This window comes from Balaenoptera physalus (assembly GCF_965194825.1).
Source record: "Balaenoptera physalus genome assembly, chromosome: 6".
Classification (NCBI taxonomy): Eukaryota; Metazoa; Chordata; class Mammalia; order Artiodactyla; family Balaenopteridae; genus Balaenoptera; species Balaenoptera physalus.
The window spans coordinates 125448324-125465148 of NC_138885.1; the positions used below are offsets into that span (position 1 = coordinate 125448324).

A 16825-nucleotide genomic window follows, 5' to 3' on the forward strand; every position below is an offset into this window, starting at 1 on the left:
ACTAGAAAAAAATATTTGGAAATGTTAGACATGTTCAATGAGAAATGATAGGGTGTGCGCTTTGAAAAATAAAGAAATCGCAGACCGAAAATGCAATTTCTCCTCACAGCCACATCCATTCTTGAAAGGCAATAATTAAAATGGGTCCTTTTAAAAAATCTCTGAACCGGTTTCATTTTTTTTTCAGAAGCATTGAACTGAATGCTGGGCTATTATTTGCAAAGCTAGGTAATATTTAAGCATCTAAGTAAGGAAAAGAAAGGTAATGCCTTACTGCTTCTCTTGCACGACAATATTTGCAGTGCATTTCCCTTTCAAAAGAACATGGAGTGGTTAGAATATTTAAAAGAACTGTAAATATGCACAGACATCTCTCCAGTCATTTATTACATTATGATAAAACTAACTGTCCGATGAGGTGAGACAATAAGTAAGCGATTACAATGAAAAGTAAATCACATATTCAAGAAGTGCTATGGAAACTCAGGAGAGGAAGAGATTGTTTGCCTATAGATTTAGGGAGGGTAACAGGTGAAGGGCTGGGTCTTGAAAGGCAAGTAGGAGCTGAACAAGATGAGAAAAAAGAGCAGCCGGTGGCATAAAAGTGCACAGCATCCGTAGGAAACGCCCAGAACCTTAAGTGGCTATAGTGCGTAGCGAGGAAAGAACCTAATGGAAAGTGAGGCTGGAAAGGTAGTTTGGAACCAGGTGAGATTGAATCCACTGGGGCAGTCATCAAGAGCATGAATGGCACTCAGGAAGAAACATATCATGATCAGAAGTCTGTGCTCACGAGATAAGGTAGATGAAGTGTGGAAGGTGGATGGCTGGGTGGGGAGACCAGAGACGGGAAGTAGTTAGAACGCTGGATAAAAACCTCAAGGACATTGCAAAAGACAATTGCACTGGGGAAGAAATCGCGAGCGACTTACCTAGATCACTATGGTCAGGGCGATGCTTTAAATACTTAGGATGTAGAGCTGTCAGCACTTGGAGCGTGATCCCCTGCAGGGTGGCAGGGAATGGAAAGAATTCAGCGTGGCTTCAGTTTGAGATTAAAGGATCAACTGAGATGTAAAACTCAGGAAAAAAGAAGAACAGATTTATGAGGCAAGAAAAAATGTATTCGATATGGATCCTGTTGAGTTTGAAGTAGCTAGGGGACTCCAAAATACAGGCATCAATAGGCAGGGCTCAGATACAGAGCATGAAGTAGAGACAGAGTTGGAAACATCAGTGCATAAGCGAGTTGTTGAATCTGTGGGAGGATGAACCAAGGAGGGAGGTTTTTTGGGGAGAGACAGAGAAAAGAAGGTCTAAGGCTAGATCCCTGGTGAATTCCAACATTAAGTGGTCCATTTTTCCCTACAGGTATTCAGTGATCTGAAAATATATTGAGGAATTCTTGATCCACTCTTCTGTGCCCCAAAATGTACTGAGTCTCTGCTTATTAATGAATCAAAGATGCCATTTTGAATAAGACTGCTTGTGTTAAATGGTTCTTTTAGCCATTAGGTAAAATGATAAAAGATAGTTTCAGCCTCTGTTTCTGAGTAACGGTTATTGAGTCCATGTACACAAAGTTGTAGACGGCTTGTCTGGAACTGCTGCACAGAATATTTGGTCCTGCCCACCAGGGTCCTCAGTACATGAAACTAAAGACAATATGGAGAAGGAAGTTCCGGGTCTGGTAGGTTTGAGATCTACCTGGGTCAGAGTTACTCTCACATAAAATAATGAGGCCTGGTCAGAGACTAGGCCCTAAACCGACCTCCAACAGAGGGAATTCAGGGGGTACTTGGGGAAGAATTTGTCCTTTTAATAATCCTTCTAAATGAATTTGTGATAGGATCCCCAAAGATGTCCACCTCCTGATTCCCAGAATCCGGTAGTATGCTAACTTTCCCGGAAAGGGGGACTTTGCAAATGTGATTAAGGTTAAGGATATTGAAATGGGGAGAGTATCCTGCATTATCCAGAGGGCTCAACATAACCACACGAGTCCTTAACAGCAAAAGAGGAAAACAGAAGAATGAGTCAGAGAGATGTGATACACACAGGACTTGATCCACCATTGCTGGCCTTGAAGATGGAAGAAGGGGCCATGGCCGAGGAATCTGTTGGTGTCTAGAAGTTGGAAATGGCCTTCAGTTTTCATCCAGCAAGAAAACAGGTACCTTGACCCTACGGTCACAAGAAGTTCCGCCAACAACCCGCATGAGCAGGAAACACATTTTCCCCTCCAGCCTGCGGAAAAGTACTCAGCCCTTTTGACACCTTGATGTTAGCCTGGGGAGACTGCTGTGGACTTCCTACCTACGTTACGGGAAGATAATATATCTGTGTTATTTAAGCCACAAATCTGTAGTAATTTTGTTATGGCAGCAATAGAAATCTAGTGACAGTGCTGGTGTCTCCACAAAGTCACAGAAGCCCAGACTCGGTCAAGTTCTGATCATTTCTTTGGGCCCTGAGAGATCACGTGTCACCATTCAGATCACTCAAGGTGGCAGCAAAAGGCATCAGTGCCAGCTTACAGGAACGGCACAAGCCCAAGGGCACAACCGCGCCCTTCCGGTGCGCTCACAAATCAGAGACCCACAACTTCAACCTGCTGCTAAACACAGGTCATAGAGTCTCAGCAGCAACAGGTAACACCCCCCTCACATGTTCAGGAAGTAAGCCACGTGTGTACGCACAGGTTAAGTGTGTGTTTACTGTTTAAACTCCTTTGAAAGCGGTGTTCTATTGGCTTTAAGGCTTATTCGCTTTTACTGGAAAGCCCCATAGAAATCTGAGTAAAATTCTAGACTTTCGTTTTATGATATTAAATTATACTTCTGGCTGCTGATGGTGCCCTGGGCTGAGGGAGAAAAGGCACTGGGTCTGAGATCATCAACCTTGCTCGGTCACCCTGACCATATCCACCTTCAACCTCCCTGTGACTCAACTTCCTGATCTATTTTAGACTTTTTCCTCTAGGTCTAAATGTTTATGATGATAGGACACCAAGAAATGTAGCCCAATTTCTCTTTTCTCATTCCCAACATACATTTCACGTGGAGTTGGTATACACAAACACCAGAAGAAAGAATTCTCAGGACGAAATTGAGCTTGAATCACTGAACACACGTGAAAAATTTAAATATTCACTATTAGCTTAAACGTGTGTCAAAGGATATTTTTGTGAACAGACAAATGTTTAAAATAAACACACCAAAAGCTGTTACCAGTGGGTGGTGAGATTATCGGTGATCACTGTTTTTATTTTTCCATTATTTTCTATATTTTGAGTTATCAAGTTAATAAAGGTTTTCAAAGTACAGCTGTAAAAAGAGACTATTAGATGAAAATTGGAATTAAAAAGAGAACATAGAGCACAGTTATTACAACCCTCTGAAACAGTGTCAGGAAAGCTCCTTGACTTAAAGAAAAGCAGCAGAGTTTTTAAGAACTAAAATAGCACTCACATTCACTGATAACCTCATCCAGCTCTGGTGATTTATGAAGTGTTTTCTTGAAAACATAAAACACTCTTCATCATGGGACTGGGGACGGACGGCTGCCCAAACTCTGTCGCCCACACTTCCTGCATTTGAATCAATCATTTTCTGCAGCCCGCCCAGAGTTTTATTCTGTCCCAGCCTTGTGACTGCTAACAGCATCTGAGGGAATGACAGTGACACCCCTGGCCGAACAGTGAAGCCTGTGTGTGCCACTGAGGCGCCCACAAGGGGAGGGGCTGGTGTTAGAACAACACTAGCACCTGCTGGGCTGAGTCTTATTTATCCAAGAGCATCCGTTCATGCCAATTAACATTTTAATTTATTTTTTTATCTTTAAATAGCCTTTGGGGGGAATCTTGAATTCAGTTCCATTCAGGATACTTCAATTTGTGACAACTGAGCACATTCCATATGCTTGTACTTCATTATCATATTTCATTGAATAGTAAATTTTGTTCAAGTTTTTTTGTTCGCTTGTTTGCCAAGTCAGATGTTCACCAAAGTATTTCTTCTAAAACATACCTGAGAATTTCTTTACTGCAAACCAGGCACTTAGGTTCCCTTTCACACGCCTAACATGTACTTCTGTCATCTCCAAGGGTGACCTTCTTTCTTACATTTAACAAGCATTTAGTAAATACTACTGTATGCCATCTTGCTGTCCTGGAAATATGGAAACAATAACCACAGTGCTTATCCGGAAGGTCTCTCAGGGTTTTGGAAATGTGAGGGCAGAACCACACTTCGTTCTCCATTTCCAGGGGAGGCAACAGGGACATGTGTCATGCATTTACATGCCAGAGATCGGATTAGTTACCAGTAAAGGATGAAACGTTATTTCTGGTACAAACCTCCCATTCTTACGCCCATTTATCCTAAAGGCGATTTCCAAGGTACACCTGCTGGGGAATGGATTTACACTTGGGCGTGAATTCAAGTCAATGTCCCATCTTGTATCTTTAAGGTTGACTTCTAACTGCTGAAGGAAATACGCTGGACCTTGTTAGGGATCAGGTTGCCAGGAGAATGATCTGGGAAGGAAGATTTTGCTGTCTTTTCAACAGCTCGGAAATCACACCAGACAGATCACAGGGAAAGATCATACTACCTTTCTCAGGTGTGAGAAGGAGGTGACAGAGACAGAACTTGAAAAAAAAAAGAGGTTCTTACTGCTTTTCAATGGCAGGGAAGAGGTGTGGAGCGTGGAGGATGGTTCAAACTCCCCCCACCCTGGTCTATACCATAGTCACGTGGGTGCTAAGAGGAGCCTGGCACAGACGTTAAGCCAGAGAGCTCGTGGTCTTAAAGCAGATGGAGCCCACAGTTCTCTGCAGGAATAGAAAGCAGGAAATGAGGTTACAGGCTTGCCTCTGAGCCTCCACCAAGTCGGAGGAACCTGTCTTGCCCACCTTTGTCACTGCTGGCTGTCCTTCTGACAATTCTGATGCCACTAGCCCTGTTCTTTGGGTGTATAAGTGCTATTCCCTTCGTTACATCCTCAAATAACCACTTTGTGCTACCATTTTCATCTCTGAAATACAAATTTGGTTGTAGATCATTTGGAGCCATTCTACCTATTGCTAAAATCAGCTATTTAATCAATAACGGTGTTATTAAAATGAAAAAAAAAACTGAACCATCTATGAAAACCTCTTAAAAAGAATAATAACTCCCTAGATTTTTAAAACTAAGGCATATCTAAAGGTTTTACTGTCCAATCTTATCATTTTAAAGACAAGGAAACTAAAACCCAAAGAAGCTTAAAGACATGGCCAAGGTTACAGAGCCTGGAAACCATTGCTTCCTAATGATAAAAAGATACATTTTTCAAATTGATTGAATAGCAACCACATAATGGCTTTTGACTTGGAAAAATGGAAGTTAATAAATGAACCTTCCCTGTTAGCACTCAGAAAGGTCCTGAAAGAATCTTATCTGTGGATATTGGTATGCCAATAAATTTTATTACTGGCAGTTACACAGGGAACTTTTATAGCTATTGTAGATATACAGGCTTTAAAGTAAACTGGAACACTTTTCGTTGGAAAATAAAATCCTCTTTTGAATAAATGTCTGATTTTAAAATAAATAATGTAAAAAACATGAAAGTAAATGACTTGCAATATTAGTTCTCCAGATTTGGATCTTCTTCTTCAAAAAAGCTACTGAGCTCTGACATCACTTTCATTTTTGTGAAGGTTACTCAGCTGTAGTTAATTCCCATTTTCTCCTTCTGAAGAGTGTGACAAAGGGACTTTTAAGAGCTAATCAAATAAACAATCCGTGTTTGAAAATAACTTAATTATCATATTTCATTGAATAGTGAATTTTGTTAAGTTTTTTTGTTTGCTTGTTTGCCAAGTCAGATGTTCAGGCCTGTGTTCTGTTTATAGAATGTGTGTTTTGAAAGCCCCGAAGTCACTGGTCCTTTTGACAGCCTTGATTAGTCATTGAGATTGGTAATTACTAAAATAATTGTATGAAGAAAAGCTCACTGTGGTCATCATAAATGGTGTCATCTTTTTCAGTAGACTCTCCTCCACACCCTATCGTTAAACTCTGCCATTTTGGTGTTTACCGTAGAGAGCTGCCTCACTTCCCCAATTCCACATGTCAGGGGAGGAGGGTGTGCTGAAATTGAATTAGGAAAACTGACTATTTTCACATTTAGCAGCACAATTAAAGGAACTTTTGATGATTCGGGTCCATTAATTCTGCTATTCTCAGAGGCAGACACTTCCACTGCAATCCAGTTACAAATATTAACGTTTTCAAAGGCAAGTGTTTTGCTCTATCGCCACTAACTCGGTCACATTCACTAAATTTTATTATTTCTACATCATTTAATGTAGGTCAACATGTCAAGTCCAGCAAACACAAGCATTTCTTTCCAGCCCACTGACACTGCTGTGAATGATAAGAGGCGAACAAATCTCACTTCAGTGGGAAAAAAACCCTCTCCTTTGTAAACATGAACATTCAAATCAAGACTACAAAAGACAATGCAACAGATGTAATGCTGCAACTGCAACTACGCCATGCATATCATGCCAGAAATGTATTTCTACAGAAGGAGAAGAATCAAATGATGCCCCTTTCAAGAGATGAAGGAGCCATTGTTTGCATAGTTTAACACGCTCCGTGCCAGTCCTGTCCTGGGGAAAGAACCACACTGACGGAGTGTCCAAAGTTGGTGTCACTCCCAGTATCCCACTCTGCTGAGATGTCATAAATGAAAAATTGCTCAGCAGAGCAAAAGTAACCGCAGCTCTTCTCTTGTTGAGAAACTCTTTTTAAAAACCTCTTCCTATGGCTAGTACTCTTGAGGTTTCCTTTTCTCTCTTTGCTCTCTCACATGGGTGCTAACTGCATGTTTAATGAGATCTGCCTGTCTGCCTGGCGGACCTGGTCTTCAGAATAGACTAATCGTGGGGAACACAGACTCCAGAGTCAGACTGCCTGCATGTGACTCCTGGATGCATCAATTACCAGTCATTTGATCTGGGGCAAGTTCCTGATCTCCAAGCACCTCTTTCCTCATCTATAAAATAGGAATAGAAATCCTTCCCCATACGGTTGTCATGAGGATTAAAAGAGATTGTACGAGTCAAGTACCTGGCACATAATAGGATGTGCTCAATATCTTTCTATTAAATTGCATTTCTGCCACTTACCAACTAGACCGTGAAGAAGATGGCTCAAGGAACATCATAAGCAGATACTGACAACCTTGACATTTTGAAGTCATAACTCCACTACAGTTTCTCACTGATGTACACCCAGCCCACTCTCCCGACTTTCCTTAAGCACTCATTTGCAGTGGGAAGGGAGACCCCCGCCCCTTATTTTCATATAGTCAATACAGCGTAAAAGTAGTGAAATTGACACGTTCCCTTCTCTCAATGGCACTTATATTTGAAGGCAGAAAGCCTGGAAAAGAGAAATAAGAAATTAAATAAGTAGAAAGATCTCTTTAGATTGTGGTAAGAGCTATGAGGAAAGTGAAGCACAGTAATGAGCCAGAGATGTCTGTAGCAGAGGGCGGCTGGGCAAAATGCTTGCATTTGGGAATCCAAGATGACCTTCCTGAGGAGATGACATCTGAGAACCTGAGGGACAAGGAGGAGAAGCTGTGAGAACTCCGGGGCAGAGAAAGGGCAAATGCAAGGACCCAATCATCTAATGTCCTAATTTCACAGATCAAGAAACTGAGACTCCAGAAAGGGAAGTGACTCAGCAAAGAGTCACAGAGCCAGGGCTGGAATTCTGGTCTCCAGTCTCAGGGGATCTGATGTTTACTACACCAACTCCCAAACCGGCCAAATGGTTCAAACTGCACGAGGGAACTTCAACTTGCACAGTCGTGGAGAGGAAAGAGTGTCCCAAGATGGTGGTAAAGGACAGCCAATCAAAGGGGTCCTGGACCACATTAATTACAACATGTGGAGAAATCAAGGTCTTTAACTCCATGGAATCCCATCCTTAGGACATTCAAATGAGAACAAGAAAAACCATTTTTTTCTGAGAGTCAATGACTGAAAGAAAAAAGGTTCATCATTTTCTGATTCTAGCAATCAGATATTCTGATATAACCAATTACTTTCAAATAACTAAGGGTTTCAATATGATGGCAACATAAATCTTCTAAAGCAATAAGTAATCATCATTGCATGTCCTACCGGAGTTGGAGTGATTCTGCTTTCAAATTCTCTGGTAAATGGGGTGCCACTGGCCTCATCCTGGAACCCATCTTTAGGGTTATAACCAGGGTGAGAACTTTTGCAGATTCACATTGCAACTATGTCATGTACGTTACAGAATTTTTTCCTTAACCTAGAAGCTTAACTTAAGTTCACTCTACAATTAAGGTGCTAGATGGAGGAGAAAATACAAAGCAAATAAGCAAGGGACTTCCCTAGAGTCACTTAGCAATGAACAAATCTCATTTTTATCCTTAGGTGGTCTAAACTTTATCTTTGTCTCAAGAGGCTCTTTCAAAGAGTTGCAGAATAAACCACGGTGTACTAGACCCTCACACAATTGCCTTTACCTGACAATACACTGCAAAAATACGGCTAAAATTGTAGCTTTGTGTGTGTGTATGTGTTTCTCACATTTCAATGTGCTTACAGATCATCAGAGGATCTTATTAAGATTCACATTCTGATCCGGGAGGTCAGGTATAGAGCCAGGGATTCTGCATTTCTAATGACCAGGTGATGCCAATGCTGGCCCATGGACCACATTCTAAGGAATGAGGGTCTATCACTGCATCATGCTGCCCTTTGTGAAAAATTACAGAAAAAAGACTATCTTGTCTTTGGAGTCTCAGTACAAGTTAAAGCTGACCATGTCTAGAGCAAATTATCTTCTTTTATCTTATGGCCCTCTGAATCTCACGGCTGATCATGTTTTCCTCTTTGACTTGGTTCTCTAGGATGCACCCTTAGCCAGACTACAGGACTTAATGGTCAGGCGTTTTATATACTGATCTTACTCCACTGACCTGCTCCTGACTACATCGACCTTTCCTAACACTGCTTTTTGTTGTTGTTGCTAATATTGCTTTTTACCTCCTTACTATATTTTTCGTTGCTGCTATCTTACATGCATCTTTGTAAGACGCTTGGAATCACTCCTTTGAATAAGATAGCGTGTGAGAAAAGAATCTCAGCACAACCCAGTCAAATGGAAATATGCATCGTCAAGGACACACGATGCACTGGAAAATTTCAGGCCCTTGCTTGGAGTGGGTGAAGTGATTGAGAACGGAGAAGCAGCCAATCCTGGGAGAGAAGTGGACTTGAGAAGGATTAACTCCACCCTCTTTCACAATTCGCTTATGGCTTTGCCAGATAGATGGCATGGGGATAGCTAAGTAAGTTCATGTTTTAAGGACTTAACCACTGAGCTCCGGTTGTCTTGGGAAGATCTATTATTAACACGGGTACCTGGAACAGCCTCTCCTGTGGCTTCTAACCTCAGAAGAAAACTGAAGCGACCCCTCACGGGTACTCTGAAATGCCAGGAGGAAGGACAGAGTTCTTCTTCCTTTGGTAGAGCTACCCATCAAAAGGCAACATTAACCAAAGTAAAATCCTTGTGTCTTCCAACTTAGAGATGCTATTGGAAGCAGTTACAAAACTGGTTGCTATTCAGGATGCAAAAGAGGTCCCATGTCAGTTACTTAACTCAGAGCAAGGTATTAACCCTGTGAGTCTCAATGGCCTCCTCTGTAATCTGTAACTATAATGACTTCATCATAGGATTGCTCTGAGAAATAAAACAATGCTGTGTCAGGCACTTTGTAGGTTCTCAACAAATGGTTTATTATATAACAACTATTACTGCTCTCTTTTTTTATGCTAGGCCTTAGAGAAAAAGGTTGTAAAGAAAGAGACAGACGAAAACGCTTATTCATTCTTTCATTTTTGACCCATGTAAAAGTTCTCTAGAGCCCACCGTTGTTACCATTTATTTTTAAAGTTACCTCTGCAATGCCCTTGAGAAGTCAAAAACATGAGTTGATACAGTCAATAATAACATTCAACCTTGATTTTGTAAACTAAGTTTGTGTTGACTTCTTCACCAGGCTAGGGACTTTCCTCATTTGAAAACATAAACGTGGGATTGGGATTTGTGCTAAAGCCTGTGATTTCTGCTAAACTGTAAACACCCTTGTTATGAAGAACCCTGTCAAAAAAAACTGAAACAGAACAAGACGGTGCTGGGAATGCCAAACAAACAGGCCTCTGCTTTGCATACTGCTTTCATTCTAGACACTGACAGTAAAACAAGTGTTTCATTTTTCTTCAATATCACTTCCCACATCATTTCAGTGACTCTTACTCCACGCATTGGAGTTTTTGGAAATTCTAGTGTCTCCCACTCAATTTCTTAAAACCCTTCTTACTCTCAACTATTAAATATCACAAAGTTCAGAGGGAAGGAAAGTCTTCCTTCTAAGAATTCCTCCTGCCCCTGTAAACATGTTTCCATATTCATAGTTTCTCAACCAGAAATCTTCAGTTGGTCAAAGGTTCTGCTTCTTATTCAAAGCTGCCTAAAATATCAGAAGGAGTACCACTGGGGAACAGAGGTAGTTAGGAAACACCAAATCAAAGCGAGGATATGGAATTTGGGGGAATACTGAATCAATACTCTCCTCTCTTAGCCTTTCTGGGTGGGGAGGGAGAAAACACACTGATTAAGTACAGGTGCTTTTAGCAGGATGTTTCCTCTTTAAAAGAAATTAATAAATTTGGATACAATTCAAACATAAGTTGCAGAGCAATTTTTGTGTAACAGTAGAGTAAATGTCCTAAAGAATACATGTAAATAAAGTGGTATGTTCTCATCTAGGAAACACATAAAAGGCATTAGGCAAAAATTGACCAGATGATTAGTTGGTGTTTGGTAAACCTCCACCTGCCTCAGTGCTCCCTCCCCATCATCTGACCCTAGTTAGTTCTTACCCTCTCTGTTACTCAGTCTTGCATTCCTGTGACCCACCCAATCATGTTCCAGAAATAAAAGTCCATATCTCGCAAACAAATATAATATATATGCAGAAAAGAGCACCAATCCTATGTTTATAGCTTAATCAACTGTAGAAAGCTATCTAGATGAACTCATTCATGTGAAAGTACCAATGCACTTCACACATTTTAAAAGAAGAGCTTCTTAGCAAAAAAGAGTCTCTAATTAGTGGCCTTACAACTTTGTGGCCAACACAGTAGTATATTCAACCAAAAAGAAACAAAACACTCAAGCCCTGACACGAGAGAAATGCTCCTAATCATTTTTGAACTGAGATTCTGCGATACACAAGTTTGCTTTGTGGGACTACTATGAATGGGGGGCGGTCAGGAAATACTTAAGCTGTGCTTGATCCTGAGATTGGCCTTTGCATGAGCTGTGATTCATTTGTTTTCTATGAAAAAATTTTAGGATAACTAAGGAGGAAATATTTCTGTTTTCAAAATCTATGGCTTTTGCTCATAATTGTTCTCTATTGTTCTCACTCTTCTTTTTTTTTTCCAACAACTTCATTGAGAGACCTTTGACATATAAAAATTGTATATACTTAAGGAGTACAATTCGATGTTTTGATGTATCGTGGGAAGATCACCACGATCAAGTTAAATGACTTATCCATCACCTCTACCTAGTTACCATTGTGTGTGTGTGTGTGTGTGTGTGTGTGTTGGGAAGATTTAAAGATCTATCCTCTTAGCAAATTTCAAGTGTACAATACAGTATTTTCAACTATTGTCACCACGCTGTACATTGGAGCTCCAGAACTCATTCATCGTGCAGAGGTGACCAATCTGTACCCTTCGATGACCATCTCCTCATTTCCCCTTCTGCTCCCTTCCCCACTCCAGCAACCACTGTTCTCCTCTCTGCATCTATGAGTTTTACCATTTTAGATTCCACACATACGTGAGTTCACGTAGTATTCGTCTTTCTGTGTCTGACTTATTTCACTTAATATAATGTACACAAATGGCAGGATTTCCTTCGATTTCCCTCTTTTTTAAGGTTAAATAATATGTGTGTGTGTGTACACACACACACACACACACAATGGAATATTATATATCCACTGTAATGGGATATCTTGGCTATTGTGTAAAATGCTGCAGCGAACTTGGGAGTGCAGATGATTTCTCATTATTCTTCTTAAGAGGAATGCAGAATAAGGTGGGTCCTCACTAGGAGTCTGCCTGCATCTGAGCTACTACAGTGCCTTGGGTTAAAACTAAAATCAAGATTGCTTTGGAATCCCCCTCTACTTTCCTCAGCAACTGCCCTAAAAGTAGGCCTCCCGGTAAATGCCCTCGCTCAGCATCTCTTCGTTCTCTGATCTCCATAATCCAAACACATTTTGAAGATTTCCTGTCCTATTAGGTGTATGTTTGTATGATATATATGTATTTATATATATACTTATATATTTTTTGTATTTATATTTTCGGTCCCCAGAAGACAGATTTCAGAAAGGGTACTGTATGAATCCAGCAGTGAGACAGGTTTTCTCAGCAAGATTTTCTAGTGTGTCTCAAATATTTTTTCAGTAGATGACAGCTTGCTCCAATACACACTATTCCACTTCCTGTACTTAAGTGGGCTCCCCATAATCTTCTTCCCCCAGACTATTCATTTTCTCCCTTGACAACTAGGATTTGAGGACTTGAAGCAACAAGCACAAAGAGTCTTAAGGAAGTGGATCAATGTAAGCTAAGCTTCATCTTCACTGCACAGTCCAATTACAAGGTTTTAGGTTCAAAAGGGATGCTCTGCCCCACAGAACCCCACTGAGTTTGGGTGCCACCTCAGAGAATGCATCACTTTGCAGTTTCCCTTTAAGAGTTAACTGATGGGACGGATGCCAGGCACATGACTCCGTGCTGCCAAAATCGCTGCCCAAGCTGCCTGACTAGATGGGTAAGATCCTTTGATATGTCTTGGCAAAAGCTGGCTCCAGAGTGTTGGCCACGGTGCTGAAGTGAGGGGAGGGGGGCAGGGACACCTTTCCCAGCGAATCATCCCTTCCCCCAGCTCTTTTTAAGACACTGGGCTTATTCATTTTGACAAGATACCCTAGGATTTCAAATCTGACATCAATTTGGAGAAAGTAATGTGTGTGTCTGCGTACAAAGGTATCTAGGATACATATTCTTTAAAGGAAAGTCGAGTGCTCCAAAAACTCTAGGAGAACCCTGTTAAAAATAAAACAAAAATCAAAAACAACATTTAGGGCTGTTTATTCCAATTGAATGCTACTTATTTCTCTGCACTTCTCTACCAGATCATTACTGAGATTTGGTAAAATGAATCAACTGCAAAATAAAGTTATCTTAAAGCAAATGGCATACAATGACAAAGCCACAATCCTGAATAATCATTCCAAAGTAAAAATTATGTTCTATGCATGCCTGAAGATTTTACTATCTCTATTTTTACTCCAGCTGAACCTTTTTTTCAAATGTTCTTTTTGACCGATTATCCTTCCTGCCTTGAAAATGTGCATGCTGATATCAGAACCAGGGCAGCCCCTGGCACAGGGTCTGCTAACAGTTAAATCCCCTCTGGGTACCTGCAGACTGCAGCCAGTGGTAAGTGAAAGAGAAGCACCCTGGCCACTGACTCCTGACTCATTTCACACTCCAATCACCCTCACCCTCTTGGGCATCTGATGCCTCTTTCCTCTGCCAGGCAATTAGCTTCCGTTCTGTTCAACTTTCCGACCTCTGGCTTTAGAGAAAAGTCCTGGCTGTGGGAACTGGCTCTGGGCAGCTCTTGGCTCCCTCCTGATGGGTGACTTGCAAGAGTAACACTTTCTTTGACACTCTTAAAAGAAGCCGTTTAATTCCTAATGATATTTCCTGGCAAAAAGTAAAATGAAACCCACAACGTGGGATTCCGGTCCAGCAAAGGCAGGCCAAGAGTGTCGCTGCTGAACCCTAGTCTTGCTTTAAGTCTGTTCCCACTCGCTTCCCTTTCCCACAAGAGTTCATTTTTCTTCCTCCTGACACTTCCAACCCGGAGTGTGACACCTACTGGAACTTAGGAACATCTGGGGAGGTATGGATATGATTTGGGCATCAGATGAGAACGCCTGGCTGCTGCCCCAGGGATTTCCCGCGGAAATCACCCAGCTCTCTTAGAAGGCGTTTCAATAAGGAAGTAACCAGTAAAGTTGGCGGGAGAACCCTGCGAACATCTTAGAAAAATACCAGAAACCACTGGATACTTAACGACCCACGTCTTCTCCAGTGCTGTTCCCTCAGCCCTTTCTGGACTCCTATAAAGCGGTTTGTGGGTTTTTACCCCGTGGAGGGAGGAGGGTGAGAAGTGCATTCATTTCCGCGAGAGCGTTCAGGTGAGGTTCCCAGCTTCAGCCCGGTCGAGGACCTCGGATCACACCCTCTCCTCCTGCGCCCTAGTCGCCAGGGGTGAAGGGGGCGCGCAGACCCGAGGACCGAGGGGTTCCGCTCCGTACACTCCCCACCCCTCGGGTCTCTGGCACCCCACAACCTAACGCCCACGGGGCTCGCGATGCGTTCCCGTCACCTCCTCACACCCCCAAACCCAGGCACGTCCTCTCCCACGCTGCGCTTCTGCTGCCCGCGCGGCTGACCCTCTGAGTGTCCGCGGTCCCCAAACGTGCCCCCGGTCCTCACGCGTCGGTGCCGCTGCCTCGCGGAGGCGGCGCTGGCGGCCCCGGGCGAGGCGGCGGCGGAGGCCGTGCGGGGGCGGGGGAGCCGGGGGCCGCAGGGAACGGGGCGCCGAGGGCTCCGGGAGGCCGGGCTCGGGCCCCCAGCAGCCCGGGGCGCACGGGGAGGCGCGGAGGACGCGCCGCACTCACCCGCTGCTGCTGCCGGCTGCTGACTGCCACCGCGGCGGCGGACGCGGCGCTGTGCCGGAGCTCGGCCGCCTGCCCGGGTCGCAGCAGGCTCCGTGTGAACCTGCGGGTCCGCTCGCTGGCCATCGCCCGTCGCGGGCCCGGAGCGCGCGTCCCGCCGCCCTCGCCGGCGCCGACCTCTTCTACCCACCGCCGTTCAGGAAGCGGAACTCGGAGCCTCTCCCCCCCCGCCCCCTTCCTCGCTCTACTCGCAAGAGGCGGGTTTTTCTCTCTGACACCCCCCACCCCCTGCGCTCCGCCGAAGCTTCGCGACGACTTTCCAAACTCTGCGCTCCTCCGGGCGCGCGCGGCCAACTCGGCAGGCGGCCCCGGCCCGGCTGCTGCGCCTCTGGAGCGGGGGCCGCGGGACGCGCGTGGGGCGGCTCCAGCCCGCGCCAACCCACGGGCTCAGCCGGCCACCCGCGGCTGTGCCCGCCGCCCCGGGGACCGGCGTGTGGCGGGGGAGGGGCGCGGGGCGGCGGCGGCCGCGGGGCTCCGGGCGGGGCCTGCCCACCGCCCTCGTGCCCATTTGGAGGCTCCTTGCGGGGCTGGAGCTCTGGCCGCGTTCGCCGGTTTCGCCCCGACTTTCCGGGGCTGGCGAGTGGGCGCGGGAAGAGCTCAGTTCGCCCTTCCAGCCTTGGAATCGGATCAGAGGCTTATAAACGGTCTGGTGGCTGGGATCTCCGCCGCATCTCCCGAGCCAGGCTTTCAAAGTCTCCTTTGCCCAAAGTCCTCACACAGGGCCTTAGGAATAAGCTTGCAAGTTCATAGATGCCTCAGCCAGTATTCATGAAACGCCTATGTTCCAGTTCACGTTGTTCTGGAAACTGGGCTAAGAGGGGAACTTACCAGCCCCACCTTAAGGCTGTGAGGGGCTGGGGAGGTCTTTGAGCTGGGGGTAGAGGCAGCAGATAACCAAGTTAATACAAGAATACAAGTACGGGCTTCCCTGGTGGCGCACTGCTTGAGAATCTGCCTGCCAACGCAGAGGACACAGGTTTGAGCCCTGGTCTGGGAAGATCCCACATGCCGCGGAGCAACTGGGACCATGCGCCACAACTACTGAGCATGCGCGTCTGGAGCCTGTGCTCCGCAACAAGAGAGGCCACGATAGTGAAAGGCCCGCGCACCGCGATGAAGAGTGGCCCCCGCTCGCCGCAACTAGAGAAAGCCCTCGCACAGAAACGAAGACCCAACACAGCCAAAAATAAATAAATAAAATTAAAAAAAAAACCGCAAATACGTGAACAAGGGAGTTTCAGATAATACAAGCTAGAAACCAATAAATCAGGGTAATTAATGTGAGGTAAGAAGCTGGGGAGTATCACATAGGGTGAGCTGGCTAGAACTGACGGTGGCCTTCCCAGGGAGTGTGGGTCAGGTATGCGGGTGGACTTATATTTGTGTTGTTTTTCTTCTCCCACTCTTGCCACACATGCATCTGGCCTGCACATTGTCCCCAGCTCTCTGATTAAAGTCTTCTGAGAATTCTCATCCTGAGTCACACCCCAGGGTGGTTCTCCAACTCCATGTGGGGCTGGGAGTCGGGAAGAGCAGCCCCTGCCCCTAGGATACCAGTCTGAAGAGATTCAGGGCAGCCACTCCAAGTATTCTAGGTTTTTCTTAACAGCTTTTTATAAATCTGTGACCCTGACGTTTTTCCCAAGCCAATATATAGTTTTAACACAAGGTTGTGTTTGGGTATAAAGAACTCTTAAGTGGCTGATAGATGCACTTGAGTCAGCTCTCTGATATCTGGGATTCAGTTAGCCAGAGGTACTGGTGTGGCATCATTTCAGCACATTCTATTTAGAAATCGTGATGGGCAGAGGCTCTGGAAGATTTGGGAAGTGCCATATGAAACACTGGTCGGCTCTACTACACCCTTCATAGCAAACTACTTGTCTGG

At 44.4% G+C, this 16825-nt stretch overlaps 1 protein-coding gene across 7 annotated transcripts in view; it reads right to left on the bottom strand.

Annotated features, from left to right (window-relative positions):
* Window positions 1–15094, bottom strand: part of DOCK10 (dedicator of cytokinesis 10) — a 281723-nt gene extending 266629 nt beyond the window's left edge. For 5 of the 7 annotated variants that reach the window (XR_014264570.1, XM_082464593.1, XM_082464597.1 and 2 more), the window contains exon 1: window positions 14881–15000. Coding sequence is in view for 2 of the 7 variants with exons in the window: in XM_082464595.1 (XP_082320721.1) it covers window positions 14881–15003 (123 nt within the window). In the remaining 5 variants the exon portion in view is untranslated. Of the gene's footprint in view, window positions 1–14880 lie in introns of all 7 variants that reach the window. The other 2 variants (XM_082464595.1, XM_082464594.1) reach the window with 1 other exon arrangement.
* Between the last annotated feature and the right edge of the window lie 1731 nt (window positions 15095–16825).